The sequence below is a fragment of the Argopecten irradians genome, chromosome 4, assembly GCF_041381155.1.
Source record: "Argopecten irradians isolate NY chromosome 4, Ai_NY, whole genome shotgun sequence".
NCBI classification, from domain to species: Eukaryota; Metazoa; Mollusca; class Bivalvia; order Pectinida; family Pectinidae; genus Argopecten; species Argopecten irradians.
In genome coordinates this window covers 7,829,223-7,845,411 of record NC_091137.1, presented here as the reverse complement: position 1 = coordinate 7,845,411, position 16,189 = coordinate 7,829,223, and the positions used below count along the sequence as shown (strand labels likewise).

The following is a 16,189-nucleotide window of genomic DNA, read 5'->3' as shown; positions in this document are numbered from 1 at the left end:
GCTGTTGTGTAGTTGTTATAACAAGTGGCCCATGGTCCTTAACGGCCACCTGATATAGAATAAAACAAAGACATATTAAAACTATATATATATATATATATACTGGCCCTTGAAGTCGGTCAGTGATTTTATATTTGACTTTTTAATCTATGAACTGTATTTGCTTCCATCAAACCTGTTCATTTTTTAAAGATTTTTAAAAATTTTACTCATTTTCACCCTGTTTTGCCCCGCCCCTCTGGTCCCCAAGGGGTCAGTGACTTGAAGAGTATTTGAATCTACTACATCTGTTAGTAGAGAATATTTTTTAAATATTAGTCAATTTTAACCTTTTCAGCCCCTCCCACAGCCCCCTTCGTTGAGATTTCTTCAGCAGTTTTGGAGAAGAAGTTGAAAATGTAAATTGTTTACGGACATACGCACAATGGATGACGTTGGGCAAAGTGCGATTAGAATAGGTCACTTGAGACTTCAAAATCTAAATATATTCTAGAAAATAGTGTATTGAATAAAACCAGATCACAGGAAATGAAAAAAGTAATTGGGAAGAAGCTGCATATGTTTAGGTATATTTCAATGCATATTATGATGTCAAGAGGTACCAGGGCGAGATTGAATTTTATTTTTCATCCACTGTAGGCTAGCTTTATTATCCCTTCCTAAAGGTCCTGATAGATTGCTAAATTAATTTCCTACAGTAACAAAAGTCAGGGTTATTGTAGACAATAGCTACATACATTGTCATTTGTTACACCAAGCTCCCTTACTTTCATAAACCAATTTTCAACCAGGCAATATGTTGATGTAACCAGGCAATAGGTTGATGTTACCAGGCAATAGGTTGATGTTACCAGGTAATAGGCCGATGTTACCAGGTAAAAGGTTGATGCTACTAGGCAATAGGTTGATGTAACCAGGCAATAGGTTGATGTAACCAGGCAATAGGTTGATGTTACCAGGCAATAGGTTGATGTAACTAGGCAATAGGTTGATGTTGCCAGGTAATAGGTTGATGTCGCCAGGCAATAGTTTGATGTTACCAGGCAATAGGTTGATGTAACCAGGCAATAGGTTGATGTTACCAGGTAATAGGTTGATGTTACCAGGCAATAGGTTGATGTTACCAGGTAATAGGTTGATGTTGCCAGGCAATAGGTGGCTGATACCAGGTAATAGGTTGATATCGCCAGGCAATAGGTTGCTGATACCAGGTAATAGTTTGATGTTACCAGGCAATAGGTTGATGTTACTAGGTAATAGGCAACTTCGCTAGCCAAGGGTATAAGCCGATACTCTACTTTTACCCTTGGCATATCTGACTTCAGAACGGGTAGTCCCGCACTGCGCCACCTGCTGGATCACCGCAGTTGCGCCCCTTCTATTTACGTAATAAGCAACCAATTAAAAAGCTCGTATCATTGTTGTATGGTTGAAAAAATGGCAGCGCCCCATGAAACAAGCGTGTTGTTAACATGCGACAGATTCAAAATACCAAAGATGAACATGTTTGTGAGTCATTTGTTTATTAGTGAGTTCGGACACCAGTTTTTGCGTTTCATGCAGAAATTCTGCAGTGTCCAATTTTGTAACGAGATCGTAGTATATCTTTTAATTGTTTAATTTGTGAAACATAAACCACGCACGTACTTTCCAATCTGTTTGGAGAGCAACGTCTCCAAGACGTTCATTTAGCTGGTATAAAACATCTAATTGATTAAATAGATAGTAATATAATTTCGCTAGGAGTTGATGTTGACGGACATGCCTGATGCCTCATTTTACAAATGTAGGTCACTATACTACCGCTTCAGTTCAGTTTTGTTGACAAATCAAAGCTGCGTTTTCATTGGTCGCCTGAACCTAGCCGCATCCAATCAGAATTTGAAAGCAAAAACACCTGTTCTGAAGTGAGATATGCCAAGGGTGGTAGGAAGAGAATCGGACTTAATACCCTTGGCTAGCGAAGTTGGGTAATAGGTTGATGTCGCCAGGCAATAGGTTGCTGATACCAGGTAATAGGTTGATGTTACCAGGCAACAGGTTGATGTAACCAGGCAATAGGTTGATGTTACCAGGTAATAGGTTGATGTTGCCAGGCAATAGGTTGATGTTACTAGGTAATAGGTTGATGTTACCAGGCAATAGGTTGCTGATACCAGGTAATATGTTGATGTAACCAGACAATATGTTGATGTTACCAGACAATATGTTGATGTTACCAGGTAATAGGTTGATGTTACCAGGCAATAGGTTGATGTTACTAGGCAAGAGGTTCATATTATTAGGCAATAGGTGGCTGATACCAGGTAATAGGTTGATGTCGCCAGGCAATAGATTGCTGATACCAGGTAATAGGTTGATGTTACCAGGCAATAGGTTGATGTTACCAGGCAATATGTTGATGTTACTAGGTAATAGGTTGATGTCGCCAGGCAATAGGTTGATGTTACCAGGCAATAGGTTGATGTTGCCAGGCAATAGGTTGATGTTACTAGGTAATAGGTTGATGTTACCAGGCAATAGGTTGCTGATACCAGGTAATAGGTTGATGTAACCAGACAATATGTTGATGTTACCAGGTAATAGGTTGATGTAACCAGGCAATAGGTTGCTGATACCAGGTAATAGGTTGATGTAACCAGACAATATGTTGATGTTACCAGGTAATAGGTTGATGTAACCAGGCAATAGGTTGCTGATACCAGGTAATAGGTTGATGTTACCAGGTAATAGGTTGATGTCGCCAGGCAATAGTTTGATGTTACCAGGCAATAGGTTGATGTAACCAGGCAAAAGGTTGATGTTACCAGGTAATAGGTTGATGATACCAGGCAATAGGTTGCTGATACCAGGTAAAAGGTTGATGTTACCAGGCAATATGTTGATGTTACCAGGCAATAGGTTGATGTTACTAGGTAATAGGTTGATGTTGTCAGGTAATAGGTTGCTGATACCAGGTAATAGGTTGATGTTACCAGGCAACAGGTTGATGTAACCAGGCAATAGGTTGCTGATACCAGGTAATAGGTTGATGTAACCAGACAATATGTTGATGTTACCAGACAATATGTTGATGTTACCAGACAATATGTTGATGTTACCAGGTAATAGGTTGATGTTACCAGGCAATAGGTTGATGTTATTAGGCAATAGGTTCATGTTATTAGGCAATAGGTTGATGTTACCCGGCAATAGGTTGATGTAACCAGGCAATAGGTTGATATATACATTATTTGCATTGATATGGAAATTAATCACAATAGATCACACCTTTGAGTTTGAAAATCATTTACTGGTACTCAGCAAAACTAACAAAAAGCTAAAACATTATTTGTTGATCCAAAAATTTAATAATTCATATTTCACATATCTTTGTTCTCATTCAGTATTCAAGATAATCTTATAGCAAAACCATACATAGTGACACATTACATATACACTGTATGTAATGGTATTATAATATATTTGGCACATACTGGGATAATTTTAATGAGATTCCCTTATAAGATTCTCTCTCATAAACTAGAATAAAAAAAGAATAAATTAATCTATATAAAATAACAAGTGAACATAAGTTATTTTAACTGACTAGGGTTTTTGGCTAGGGAGGATTTCGTTTGTATGGATATTTAAAATAAAAATAATGTTTCTACTTTTGCATATTGCACAATGGTACAATCAGGGAAGAATATTTAATCATTTTATCCAAAAGATTGAGATCTTTCTAAAAAAAAATTGACAATTTTTTCAACAAGATACCAAATGTTTCAATCTAATAATTACTATGACACACAAGATGTGTAATTAGTTGGCTCCTATTTTATCCTTTAATTTCGATTTGCCACAAATCAGATGATCTTTGGTGTACATGTATACTATATATTACTAGAGTCATGTATCTTTGATTTTGATTGGTGATAGTATTTTAAAATGTTCATGATTCAAGTTCAATCCTCTTCTTCCTTATCTTCTTCATCTGAAGAATAAAAGTATAAACAAAAATTACAAAAGAAATTGATGAATTTGAAGAAAAAAAAACAAGAATAATAACATGCATAAATTTGATATGTGTTAAATTGGATCGATTAAAGCACAGTCAAATGACTAGGTCTTTGCAAGAGGAAATGTAGCACATAGGAGAGAAAAGAAAGAATAGTAAATGCCAAAGAGTGGATAGAGAGAAAAGAGATGCATATAGGAAGAATCAGAAGAAAAGGAGTATACAATATGTAAGGGAAAACTTATGAGAAATAAAGAACAGGAAACAGAAAGAAAGAAAGGTGCAAGAGAAAATGTGTACACAATATTGATAAAGCTATTAGAACTTGGATTACTGTCGTGTCGGTCTAATCGTTGACGTTGACAGTGATGTACTCGCCGCGCAACTATCGTGTGATATGTGTGACCCACCTGTGATAGATCTATCCTGAACTCATTGGGTATTACTGTATTCATTAGAACTCCATACTTTCCATTACCGGCAGTTTTTACAACAGACGTTTCTTCAAAGAAGTCCAATTGTTGTGGAATGAAGTTCATAGCTCTGGCAATAAATGTGATAACGCGGTTTTCATGAACTGCTGGAAGAGACTGGATAACTTTTCGCGTCATCGCTAGCATAATTCATGGTAGGGAATGTACGTCACAAACGTTACTTTGAAAACAACTTAATGGCTGCCGTGAGGCCCGCCTTGCGGTAAGTTTACCTTTGTTTGTATCTTTATCAATCAACTTCTTAATTATCAATGCCATCTAAAGTACTTTTAATTCACTCCAGATTTATCGGTTGTTAATGGATTTCTTACAGAATGTGCCGTTTTTTCAAACATTCAAGGACAAACATTGTACGCTCGTAGATCTAATGTTGTTATCATTCGGACTTCTACATGGAAATGCAGCAAATTACCTCTATATACTAAAAAAGCCGATGGAACCATTTGCGCCGTACGAACATTCCTCTCCAATAAACGGGTCATTATTTCATTACTGTTTATTCTATAAGACTATACTTTAAGATTTCGTTGGTAATTTTGTTTGGGTTCTGATGAACAGGTGACTGGGTCAAATATCCCCCATATTGCCTATCAAATTCTAGAACATTATCAGATAAACTCCACCCACTCATTCTATCGCCTCACGTCGGGTAGGCTATGTAAACTCCGCCCTTCCAGACGATTGACAGAACCACTCGACCAGTTGATAATACTGTCGCCAACATACCGAGGTATTACATCATTTATTTTGTCAACGGTTAGACCGATACGACAGTAATGAAGATAGGTACAGTAGAACATCTGTTTAAGCCCAAAAATAAAACTCTTGCACAATGCTAACTTTCTAACAAACCTGTTTTATTTTTCTGTTCCTCTTTTTCCTCTTTTTCTTTTCTTTCTTTTTCTTTTCTCTCTTCTTCTTCTTCCTGTTTTTCTCGTTCTATTCTTTCTTTTTCTAATCTTTCTTTCTCTTTTCTTTCTTTCTCTAATCTTTCTTTTTCTATTCTTTCTTTCTCTTTTCGATCTTCTTCCTCTTTCCTCTCCTGGGCCTTTCGCTCTTCTTCTTTCCTTTCCTGCTCTTTTCTCTCTCTTTCCTCTGCCTCTTCCTCTTTTTTCGTCTCCTCCATTTTTGTATCTACACGTTCTAAACTTGAACCATTCACATCACCATCTTGGTCAGTTTTCGTCTCTGTCTTTTTCATCTCACCATCTGCACTTTTGCCTGATCCCCTAGACCCACCTTTAGCTATCTTTGCATTCACTTCTTCTATTGCTTTTTTGATGGCTGTTTCTGCTGAAGTATCACCTAAAATACAAAAATTACACATAAATACCAAGTAAATCTTACCTCTTCTGCTTCTCTTTTTTGGTCAGTTTTCAGAAAATACAAATTGTGAACGAATATTTCAGATGAGTATGCTATCTGAACTCCAGTCGCTGTACCTCTAAAGCAAAACCTCTAAAGTAATGGATACCTGGGAAAGTTCATGTTGACACACAGCTAGAGTACATAGTAGAGGATACATAAAGTTTATATACGTAGTGATGAGATCAACGTTACCTTGTGTTCTTGCTAAATCTAATGATGTTTCAAATGTTGCTAGTGCACCACTCAAGTCTCCGAGTTTTACTGAAAAACAATAATAAATTGTCATTTAACCAGATATATAATCAAAAACTGTACAATTTTTTTTTTGCAATGCATAATGCATTTAGGTTCTTTTTTGATAAACAGCAAACATTGACACTAAAGACTGAATATTTGAAACAAATAAAAAAGATACCAAAAAACAATTGGTTTTAATAATTAACTGCTCTTAGTTAAATCTAATATCTAAATTACCCTAAAGAGATTGACTTTCAGACACAAAACTATTCCTAGATGATGGCACTTAACATCAGGTAAAAGTCCAGAACAACAGATCTGTTGAGAAATAATTTCCAGATGACTTTGATCAACATAATTATGAAAAAAAAGTGGGCAGTCACCTTCTGACTGAGCTATCAGGACGGTTGCCTGTAGCTGCCACATTGGATCCTCAGCTTCTTCTGCTGCTGTCAGTGATTTTTCTCCATAGCTTCTAGCTTTTTCAAATTTATTAAGTTCTAAATAGCATCGTCCTATTTCATGGTACAACCATGTACTTTCTAAGGCTGATTTTGACATTGGAAGTTTTTGTTCCCACCTGTTGAAAAAATACACAATACATAGGTAAACATAATTGTATTCAAGATATTATAGCTGATGTAAACCAAAATTCTTTTTTAATTTCATGATTTTCATTTCAAAACTAATTCACCAAGATTGACTTTCACATATTTATCAATTCAATTAGAATACCTTACAATATAAATAAGGTAGTTAGTACTTCGTGGTAACAAACATTCTCATATTTACTTTGATCAAGTAAATTATGAAAGTGAATTGCACATGAAAGTAAGTTGTTTACAGTAAATGAGAAAGGATGCAGATCATCAAAATTCATGTCATGTGAAACTTATATTCATTAAATCTTTAAGAAAACTTTTATTATTTGGTACAAATGTACAGATTTAAGTCAATAAATTATCTCCAGCAAATTCTTCAGATTGGAACTAAGTTCTTTGCAACAGTAATATGACAACAGAGTGACTTACACATCAATGGCCTTTTGGTAGTGCCCGTGTCTTGCATTGACCCGACCTAAGTTATCCAAACCTCTTGACTTGGCTTCTTCTAGATCACTGAAAATTGATAAAGTACAATGTAATGTTACAGTACTTCAAATAATGTACATTTCATTTGTACACTTAGGGCCATTTCTTAGCTGCTAATGTGATATCAATATGAGACAGTTGGTAATCCAGCTTTCTTACACCTTTCTATCCATTTGCATGCAGTGTTTTTGTTTTTTGTTTGTTTTTTTGGTTTTTTTTAGCCAGAAGTCTGTCGCAATAATTACAATTGAACAGACATACTGAATATTTTCATCTCTGGAAAGTTTCATTAAAGTCAATTTAAAAGTTTAGGAGAAGTTTTTTAAGACAATGTTACAATTGTGACATTCAGATGAACATTCTTTTTTATATTTGCATGTGACATTTGTGAAAAATCTCCAACCACAAAATTAAAAGTATTCCATTTAAGGCCTAATTCAATCACCCATGAAGGTATGAAATTTTAAATGGGCACCAAAGTGTATAAATAGCCAGTGGTTGAAATTACAAACATTTACAACACCATGTCTCCTTCAGTAGTACTTACTGTGCATCACCCATGTTGTAGTCAATCTGATGGTGTTCTAGAGCTTTGTCAAACTGCCCCATCTCTAGGTAGGCATTACCAATACAGCTATGAAGGTTTGCTATAACCTCTAGTTTATTGGGTACTTGATCTTCTGTGAAGTTCTCAACAGTACTCAGACATCTTTGGGCTTTCTTTAAACTTTCTTGGTATTTACCTTCAATTTGTGCTGCAATATTGAACAAAAACATAATTAAAAATGGTAGTATTTCCTTCGTAGACTGGTGTACATCTGGAAGAATCAGTATCAAGCAAACAATCCAAAATTCTGTACATTGGTCATTTAGTTATATGACGGTTAACAAATTGAGCTCACTTCTTAATGCTTTTCCAGTAACAACAGCCTTCCTTATGTGCACATAAATGTACACATTGTATCTCACTACACATCAAAATGAATGGTTTACCGATTATAGGGAATACAGAAATACTCGGCACATACCTTGATCTATTCTCTCTAATTCCCTAATAATATAGTCATTGGGTGACAGTTTTCCTGTGTTTGACTCAAACCGATGTTTCTGCATGATTTTTTCGTGTCTGCGGGCATACATGGGTTTTTGTTGACGCCAGAAGTCTGTGCGTGTGTCGAGGTACATCAATCCTTCCTCCACTAGGTTAGATATCGTCTTGCCCATATTTGTTTTTGGGTCTGAGAAAAAACAAGCATTTTACTAAGTTTTATTTAATTTCATTTTTATTGGCTGTAATTTGTTAGCACAATATAGGATGTTTGTTCACAGTATATATGTGTTCATATTATAAATCAGCGATGATATGCTCTTAGCTGCATTATATTTTCAATGTTAAGATTTAAGCATTGAACATCTTTCAGTTAGCATTCATAGCCAATATGAATGCCAACTGAACAGAGGCAAATTACATCAAGCGCACTAGCGTTGATGTAATTTGCGTTGAATTTGCCTCTGTTCAGTTGGCATTCATATTGGCTATGAATGCCAACTGAAAGACGTTCAATGCTTATATTTACATTTGGTTATAAATTTATGATGAATTCCAAAGGAATTTTGCATCTATAATGAAATAATCATTAGTTATCGTCATGGATGGAACAGCCATTTGAACAGACGCCTTCTGTGATTGCTGGCACAACAATTGTGACGTAACAACGATAATGATGTCATAATAGCGCTTGAAGTTCATTGTCTATATGACCGCCAACTGCGCTTGGTAAGGTTACATAGTGGGACTGCAGTGAAAATGTAAATATTAAAATCTTATTTTATTTTCATCATGACTACAGTAACACTAACAAAATCCATTGAAATATTTTGACATTGACATTAGGGACCCATTAATGATTGACATGCATCATTCATCAATTTAAAGTAGGATTTATCTTATTTGCATCAGTAATTTTAGAGTGGAAGGTTTGTGCTTTACCTGTTTCCTTTAGAAGCCTCTCCAGATACTGTCTGTCACCATACAGCTCACCAAGAAGCTGTTTGATTGTTTTCTCATTACCAGGGGATCTGTTGAGATCAAACTTTCTCTTCCTGACTGGAGCATGTGTGAGTGATCGTCCCATGCCATACCCTCCACCACCTCGCTTGGGCAGCCGCTTCTACAAAACACAAATACACTTTCAACACACCACAAAAGGAACAAAGAAAAAACAAAAACTTCCCTTTTTTGATAAAAGTATAGAATGAGTATATGAACTGATTCTTTTTTTCAAGTTACGGTAAAAGTTTAAAATTGTATTTTGATTTCAATCTCAACAGCCACAAAGACAGTCAATACATACAGGTCCATCGTCAAGTTCTACGTGTAGATAGGTAAATATTTATCTGAAGCATCCAATTTCTTACCTCATCATGTTTTTGAAAGAATGATAAATCCCCCTCAGTGGTGAGCTGAACTTTGTCTGGAGCTAAAGGTAGTGTGAAATATTAATATGAAATATAACATAAAAGTTTAAAACCTATTCCAGAATACTCGAAATTCACTGAACATTAAATTGTAAATTCCTCATTTGATTTTCACTGTTTCATACCAAATCCATGTGTTCTAGCAAAACCAAATACCGGTACAAGTAAACTCAGTGATAAAAACTAATTTGTTAAAGCAATACAAAATGAAAAAAAAAGTGAAATCTTTATACAATACATTGTAATATGTACTGCACTGCATTGGTGATGGTCTTTAAACTCATTCACTAAGACTGTAATTCCATACAACTGTTTGAGACTTATTTGTGAACAAGTCCAACATAACTCACATCCTACAGAGTTGTCAATTGCCTCCTGGGCCTTCTGAATTCCAAGGCGAAATTCTTGTAGCTCTGGGCGCAGTTTGTGCCCTCTGTGATAAAAGACAAGGGCCATTTCAAAGTCGCCCTGATAGTAGAGTGCCTGGGCCTTTTGGTACACCCCCTACAACAGAATTCAATACCTCCCTGTAAAGGTATAACAACAAGCAAAAATCGTGGAATTTATATCCCCTTGCTTTCGCTAATCAAAGGCCCATAACTCAGTCAATCTGGTAATATATGCGAGAGTTATTAACACGGAAACAGCTGAAAGTGCCTTTTTTCATTAATAAAAGGGCTATAACTCTGCCAAATAGGGTCCCATGAAAGTGCCAAGCAAACTCATCTGAGCCCTTGGTACATTTCCCCATGTGACCAAGTTACAAAAAAAATCGCTTAAAATTTGTGGCAGTTATTGCACGGAAACCAAGCATTACAGATAGACTAACGGACTGACAGACCCAAATTAGTATTCCTCATTTCGGTGAAAGCAGGGGATAAAAAAACATAATGATTTCTTAAACCATCACCAATCATCTAAAATGTTCTTCCAGAGGGTGTTTAAAAGACATTGCAAGACCGGTAAGTTTGTCAAGGTCTGTATGATCATCATTTGTACATTACAAGCTTTACACCAATAATTGTTACAGGCATGTTGAATAGTCGACTGCTAGTCTGGTAGCTTCCAAACACCACTGTAATCAATATTAAAAGTTTACTGTAATGTGCTACATATCTAATACTTTTTGAAGATGCAAAAATCCTGCTATCTCAACATGAAATAGACTTAGTAAGGTTGGTTTAATATATTGTATACAAATTCACCAGCTTTGTAAATGACCATCTTATAACTATTAAAGTTGTGGATATGTGGTGGTAGAATATCTTTAATTTTTACAAAATGTATCAAACAAGTTACACTAATGTCAGATATCTAGTAGATCAGCAAAAGGCGATCCTGACAAAATTTCAACAAAAGACATACATAATTCAAAGAAAGCTGAGAGAAAATGATTCCCAACAAAGAATGAACAGGTAGTATAGGTGTACATTTATGAATTACCTTATGGAATGTTTTGTCATCAGCAAGTGAGGCTTCTGCATCAATCAAAGCATTTGAAGTATCTCCAAGTTGTAGATGGCATTTTGATCTGGCAACCAAAGTATTCTTTTCATTTGGTTGTAGTTCCAAAGCCTTTGCAAAGAAAAAATAATGACATACTTTCTTATTTTAATGCCAAGAAATTGTATACTTTTGATAGTCTGAAGGAAACAAAATCTTCAATAGCAATTAGTTCAAATAGTACTGACATACAATGTACTAATTAAAATAACTTTTAAAATCAAATTTTTTTAAAATAAATTTAAAAAAAAAATTTAAATAAAATTTTAAAATTTTTTAAAAATAAATTTTAAAATCAGGGAAAGACTGAAAAAACTGAAATTGCCCAGTCTATCATACCGCGTATGCGTGGGGACATGATTAAGGTGTTCAAAATTATTTCTGGAGTATATGATAAAGACTGCTGTAACTGCTTATGGTCAGATGTGGCCCCCAAACATAGTGCTAGAGAAAATTTAAAAAAAACTCTACCACCTACATTCAACATCAACATTGAGGAAAAACTATTTTACTGTGTGAACTGTCAGAATTTGGAACTCTCTTCCAGAATCTGTTATGTCATCACCTAATATAAACTGTTTTAAAAATAATTTAGACAAATTCCGGGAAAACCAAGACCTTCTCTATAATTATAGAGCAGAGTTATCATTATGAACTGTGTTAACAATACAAATATGAACACCTTGAAATTATCAACATGGAAATCGAACATTTCTTAAAAACTTAACTAACGAAACTTTATAGATTATTACCTGCAATGCTACATGTACATTATATACTGTATCATGTATGTATTTATTGTATGATTATGAGTCCAGTGTAGAGGACCTCAATCCTGTACTGGAAAATAAACTCAACTCAACTTAACTTAACTTAAAATATTGTAATTCATAATCACTTTCACTTATTAAGCTGTCCTATAGAAGTTTAAAACAAATCCATGGAGCTACATTTTAGGTTAACAGATGTTGCAGTGGTTATGAATTGTTAAAATTACTGTTACTTCAGTACAGTGTTCATTTCTAAGCTTACAGTAAGTTACTGTACTCGGTATCAGACACAATGTATTGTATGGATTTGAGAAATGGATTCATTATGACCAATATGAAATGGTAAATTAGTTGTCAAAATATTTTTGACATAATACTTTTCTACTGTATGTCGATCTAGTCTAATTTGATATTTTGCCATAAACACCATTAACTTATGCACACAATATTCGACAACAATATTTCATTAAGACTGTTTACAATTTCTACAATCTACAACATGACATTCCCTATCACTCCTCTAGATGGCAAAAAATGAACGCAACTTACTGTCGTGTAACTTTCAATTGATTTTCTGTATTCTCCTTGTTTGTAAAGCGTGTCTGCCTCTGCCTTGTATATTTCAAATGTTCCCTTAGGACCCTCCGATTCATCGCCGTCGTACATTTTGGTGTTTGATTGAAACTTTCACCTATTCAGAATGTGATGCCAGACACCTTTCTTCCGGTATTTTCCCTAGCAACGAACCCTCTACGGGGCGCCACCTAACGTCAGAAATGGGTAAAGGCCGAAGTTTCGTAGGCGGCAACTTTTAGAAGGCACGTGCTCATAGTAAATTTTTGTCATTGATTATTTTAAAATGTGAAAATACATTAAATTAGGGAGAAGACATGGTTTTATTAAAATGAAACACTGAATATTTACAATATGAAAACAAAATATTTGGTCGTTCTGGTCACGGATGAACGGCTATGTGGAGTAATCGTGTAATCCCTGCCTAATCCAGATTAAAGACGGCTTAATTTTTCAATCATACATTAACAGGTAGGCCTAACCTATACCGTTATTTGATTATTAAACACCCAGCACTTGACTTAGTGTCTAAATCTGGATATCGTCGATTTAGTAGGCCTCGCTAGGACCACAGGAGTTTGACGTTCTGTCAATATATATAGTATAGTATACATATATAAAAATACCCCTATATACTATATAAAAACGTATATAGGGGTATTTTTTATATATGTATACTATTTATTATTGACAGACCGCCAAACTCCTTTGTTAGGACTGATATGTGCTTAATACTGAATAGGGAGGAATCTAACTATTGGTGCTTGGGAATGTATGTGTCTTACATACAATTTTTGTAGGTCTAGGCAGATCTCGATCAAAATTATCCTATTTTTGCTTTAACAACAAATTATGCGGCGATTTAAAATGACCATTATATAAGCAATTAATTTGACATAACCACAAAAACCAGTTTTGGCTATATATAGGATGCACAGTATAAGGAAAACACCAAATATTTCATTCATAACTTTAAATTTAGCACATATCGTGTTACATAAATAGTTAATCCTTCTTCTACAACACCTCCACCACAAATAGTTATCACACAAACATGTCTGTTGATAATGTTGATTTAAACAAAAGGACAAAGATTGAGGTGAACCCGCCGAGTACAAAGTGGCTGTATAGTTCTTAAGTGGGCGTCTGGCTGCACAGACGGACACAGCGGGAGATGATGGCATGCCGGAACTCGTGGTCTGGTCTGAAAATGTACAAAACATTTATATGTAAAGAGTATCACGAGACAAGTACTTTTTTAGCAATTTTGCTTGTTTGTTTGTTTGATTATTTAACGTCCTATTAACAGCTATGGCCATGTAAGGACGGCCTCCCATGCATGCGGTGTGTTGTGTATGTTTTGCGAGGTGCGTGTTTTGGGAGACTGCGGTATATTCATGTTGTGTCTTCTTGTATAGTGGAACTGTTGCCCTTTTTATAATGCTGTATCACTGAAGCATGTCGCCGAAGACGACACCAAGCAACACACCCAACCCGGTCACATTATACTGACAACGGGCGAACCAGTCGTTCCCCTCCATGTATGCTGATTTGATTTAAACACATTTTATTGCTTATAACAAATGGATTGGGCATAAGTTATGACAACTTATAAAAGCCCTCTCTACATCTATTATATAACAAAATTGGTGAAAGCGACATACACATGAAATATTATATTGTAATTAAACAAGAGGCCCATGGGCCTTAACGGTCACCTGAGTTAGAATACATAATGAAACAAATAATGAAACAAATTAAAGACATATAAACACTATATGCTGGGCCTTGAAGTTGTTCAGTGATTTACAAATTTGACCTTTTTAGACTATGAAGAGTATTTGCTTCCATCAAACCTGTGAACTTAGAGGTATTTTTTAAAATTTTAATCAATTTGACCCTGTTTGGTCCTGCCCCTCTGGTCCCCCAGGGGTCATCGAGGACGGATATGGATGTTAAAATGCTATATCTTAGGCTAATAATTCTAATCAAGTTTGACTAATTTCCTACGAAAATTGTGCAAATAATGTTCACAAATATGTTTTTCCTATATTAACTAAAGTAAACTTGACCCCTCCCCAGGGGGTAATGTGAGACCCCAAGATCATATAATTCACAGTTTTTATAAAACACCTGAAGACCTTTCTATCTATAATTATTTGATTCTACTATATCCAGAATTTTAGAAATTTTTTGAAGTTTTAGCCTATTTGACCCTTTTTAGCCCCCCTGCCCCCAGGGGGTCGGCCAGGACCAATGTGGATATGATATTAAAATGCTTTCTCAGGCTAATAATTCTAACCAAGTTTGACTCATTTCCTATAAAAATTGAGCAAAAAATGCTCATTAATGTGTTTTTCCTATATAAACTATAGTAAACTTGACCCCCTCCCCAAGGGGAAACAGGAGACCCCAGGGTCATATAATTTACAATTTTTTAAAACAAACTTTAAGACCTTTTCATATCTATAAAGTGTATTTGATTATACCATTTCCAGAATTTTAAAAGAATATTTTTGAAGTTTTAGCCTATTTGACCTTTTTTGGCCCCGCCCCTCTGCCCCCAGGGGGGTCGGCCTGGACCAATATGGATATGATATTAAAATGCTATCTCAGGCTAATAATTCTAACCAAGTTTGACTCGTTTCCAATGAAAATTGAGCAAAAAATGCTCATAAATGTAAACTATAGTAAACTTGACCCCCTCCCCAGGGGGAAACGTGAGACCTCAGGGTCATATAATTCACAATTTTTGTAAAGGACCTTAAGACCTTTCTATTTATGAAAAGTATTTGTTTCTACCATTTTCAGAATTTCAGAAGAAGATTTTTGAAGTTTTACCCTATTTGACCCTTTTTTAGCCCCTCCCCTCTGTTCCCAGGGGGTCGGCCAGAACCAATGTGGATATGATATTAAAATGCTATCTCAGGCTAATAATTCTAACCAAGTTTGACTCGTTTCCAATGAAAATTGAGCAAAAAATGCTCATAAATGTGTTTTCCCAATATAAACTATAGTAAACTTGACCCCCTCCCCAGGGGGAAACGTGAGACCCCAGGGTCATATAATTCACAATTTTTGTAAAGGACCTTAAGACCTTTCTATTTATGAAAAGTATTTGATTCTACCATATCCAGAATTTCAGAAGAAGATTTTTGAAGTTTTAGCCTATTTGACCCCTTTTGACCCCGCCCCTAAGGCCCCTGGGGGTCAGTTATAGAAAATTTGTTAATAGGATTAAATGGCCATCTCATACTGATAATTCTGACAACATTTGACTCATTTCCTATTACAAATGACCAAATAATGCGCAAAAATGTGTTTTTTCTCAATATAAAGTATAGTAAACTTAACCCCCTCCCCAGGGGGAAACTAGAGACCCCAGGGTCATATAATTCACAATTTTTGTAAAGGACCTTAAGACCTTTCTATCTATGAAGAGTATTTGATTCTACCACATCTGTGAGTAGAGAAGAAGATTTTTGAAATTTTACTCAATTTTACCCCTTTTGGCCCCTCCCACAGCCCCATGGGGGGGTGGGGACCATATAATTCACAATTTTGATTGGCCTTATGCCTTAGAAGGTTTGTGCAAATTTTCATTGAAATTGCTTCAGCAGTTTTGGAGAAGAAGTCGAAAATGTAAATTGTTTACGGACATACGACGGACGACGC

At 35.4% G+C, this 16,189-nt stretch overlaps 2 protein-coding genes across 2 annotated transcripts; both read right to left on the bottom strand.

The window, feature by feature from the left end:
• Nucleotides 1-783: 783 nt before the first annotated feature.
• Nucleotides 784-3,159, bottom strand: LOC138322076 (uncharacterized). Its single transcript, XM_069266131.1, has 2 exons — nt 1,952-3,159; nt 784-1,201 (listed from the first exon to the last, which is right to left on the bottom strand). The coding sequence occupies exons 1-2, from the start codon at nt 3,157-3,159 to the stop codon at nt 784-786; spliced, it is 1,626 nt and encodes a 541-aa protein (XP_069122232.1).
• A 787-nt stretch (nt 3,160-3,946) lies between these two features.
• Nucleotides 3,947-13,070, bottom strand: LOC138320491 (outer dynein arm-docking complex subunit 4-like). The gene is made up of 12 exons (XM_069263473.1): nt 12,491-13,070; nt 11,112-11,243; nt 10,019-10,172; nt 9,609-9,670; nt 9,181-9,361; nt 8,219-8,428; nt 7,738-7,945; nt 7,131-7,217; nt 6,483-6,679; nt 6,055-6,123; nt 5,347-5,799; nt 3,947-3,976 (listed from the first exon to the last, which is right to left on the bottom strand). The coding sequence occupies exons 1-12, from the start codon at nt 12,605-12,607 to the stop codon at nt 3,948-3,950; spliced, it is 1,899 nt and encodes a 632-aa protein (XP_069119574.1). The 5' UTR covers nt 12,608-13,070; the 3' UTR covers nt 3,947.
• Between the last annotated feature and the right edge of the window lie 3,119 nt (nt 13,071-16,189).

Excerpts from the sequence above, each read along its gene's own strand:
- LOC138320491 (XM_069263473.1), bottom strand. The coding sequence starts at position 12,607 with ATGTACGACGGCGATGAATCGGAGGGTCCTAAGGGAACATTTGAAATA. Across the intron at positions 11,244-12,490 it reads CAATTGAAAGTTACACGACA|GCTTTGGAACTACAACCAAA; the intron begins GTAAGTTGCGTT and ends TTCTTTGCAAAG. Across the intron at positions 7,946-8,218 it reads ATTAGAGAGAATAGATCAAG|CACAAATTGAAGGTAAATAC; the intron begins GTATGTGCCGAG and ends TCAATATTGCAG.
- LOC138322076 (XM_069266131.1), bottom strand. The coding sequence starts at position 3,159 with ATGAACCTATTGCCTAATAACATCAACCTATTGCCTGGTAACATCAAC. Across the intron at positions 1,202-1,951 it reads CCCAACTTCGCTAGCCAAGG|CAACCTATTGCCTGGCGATA; the intron begins GTATTAAGTCCG and ends ACCTGGTATCAG.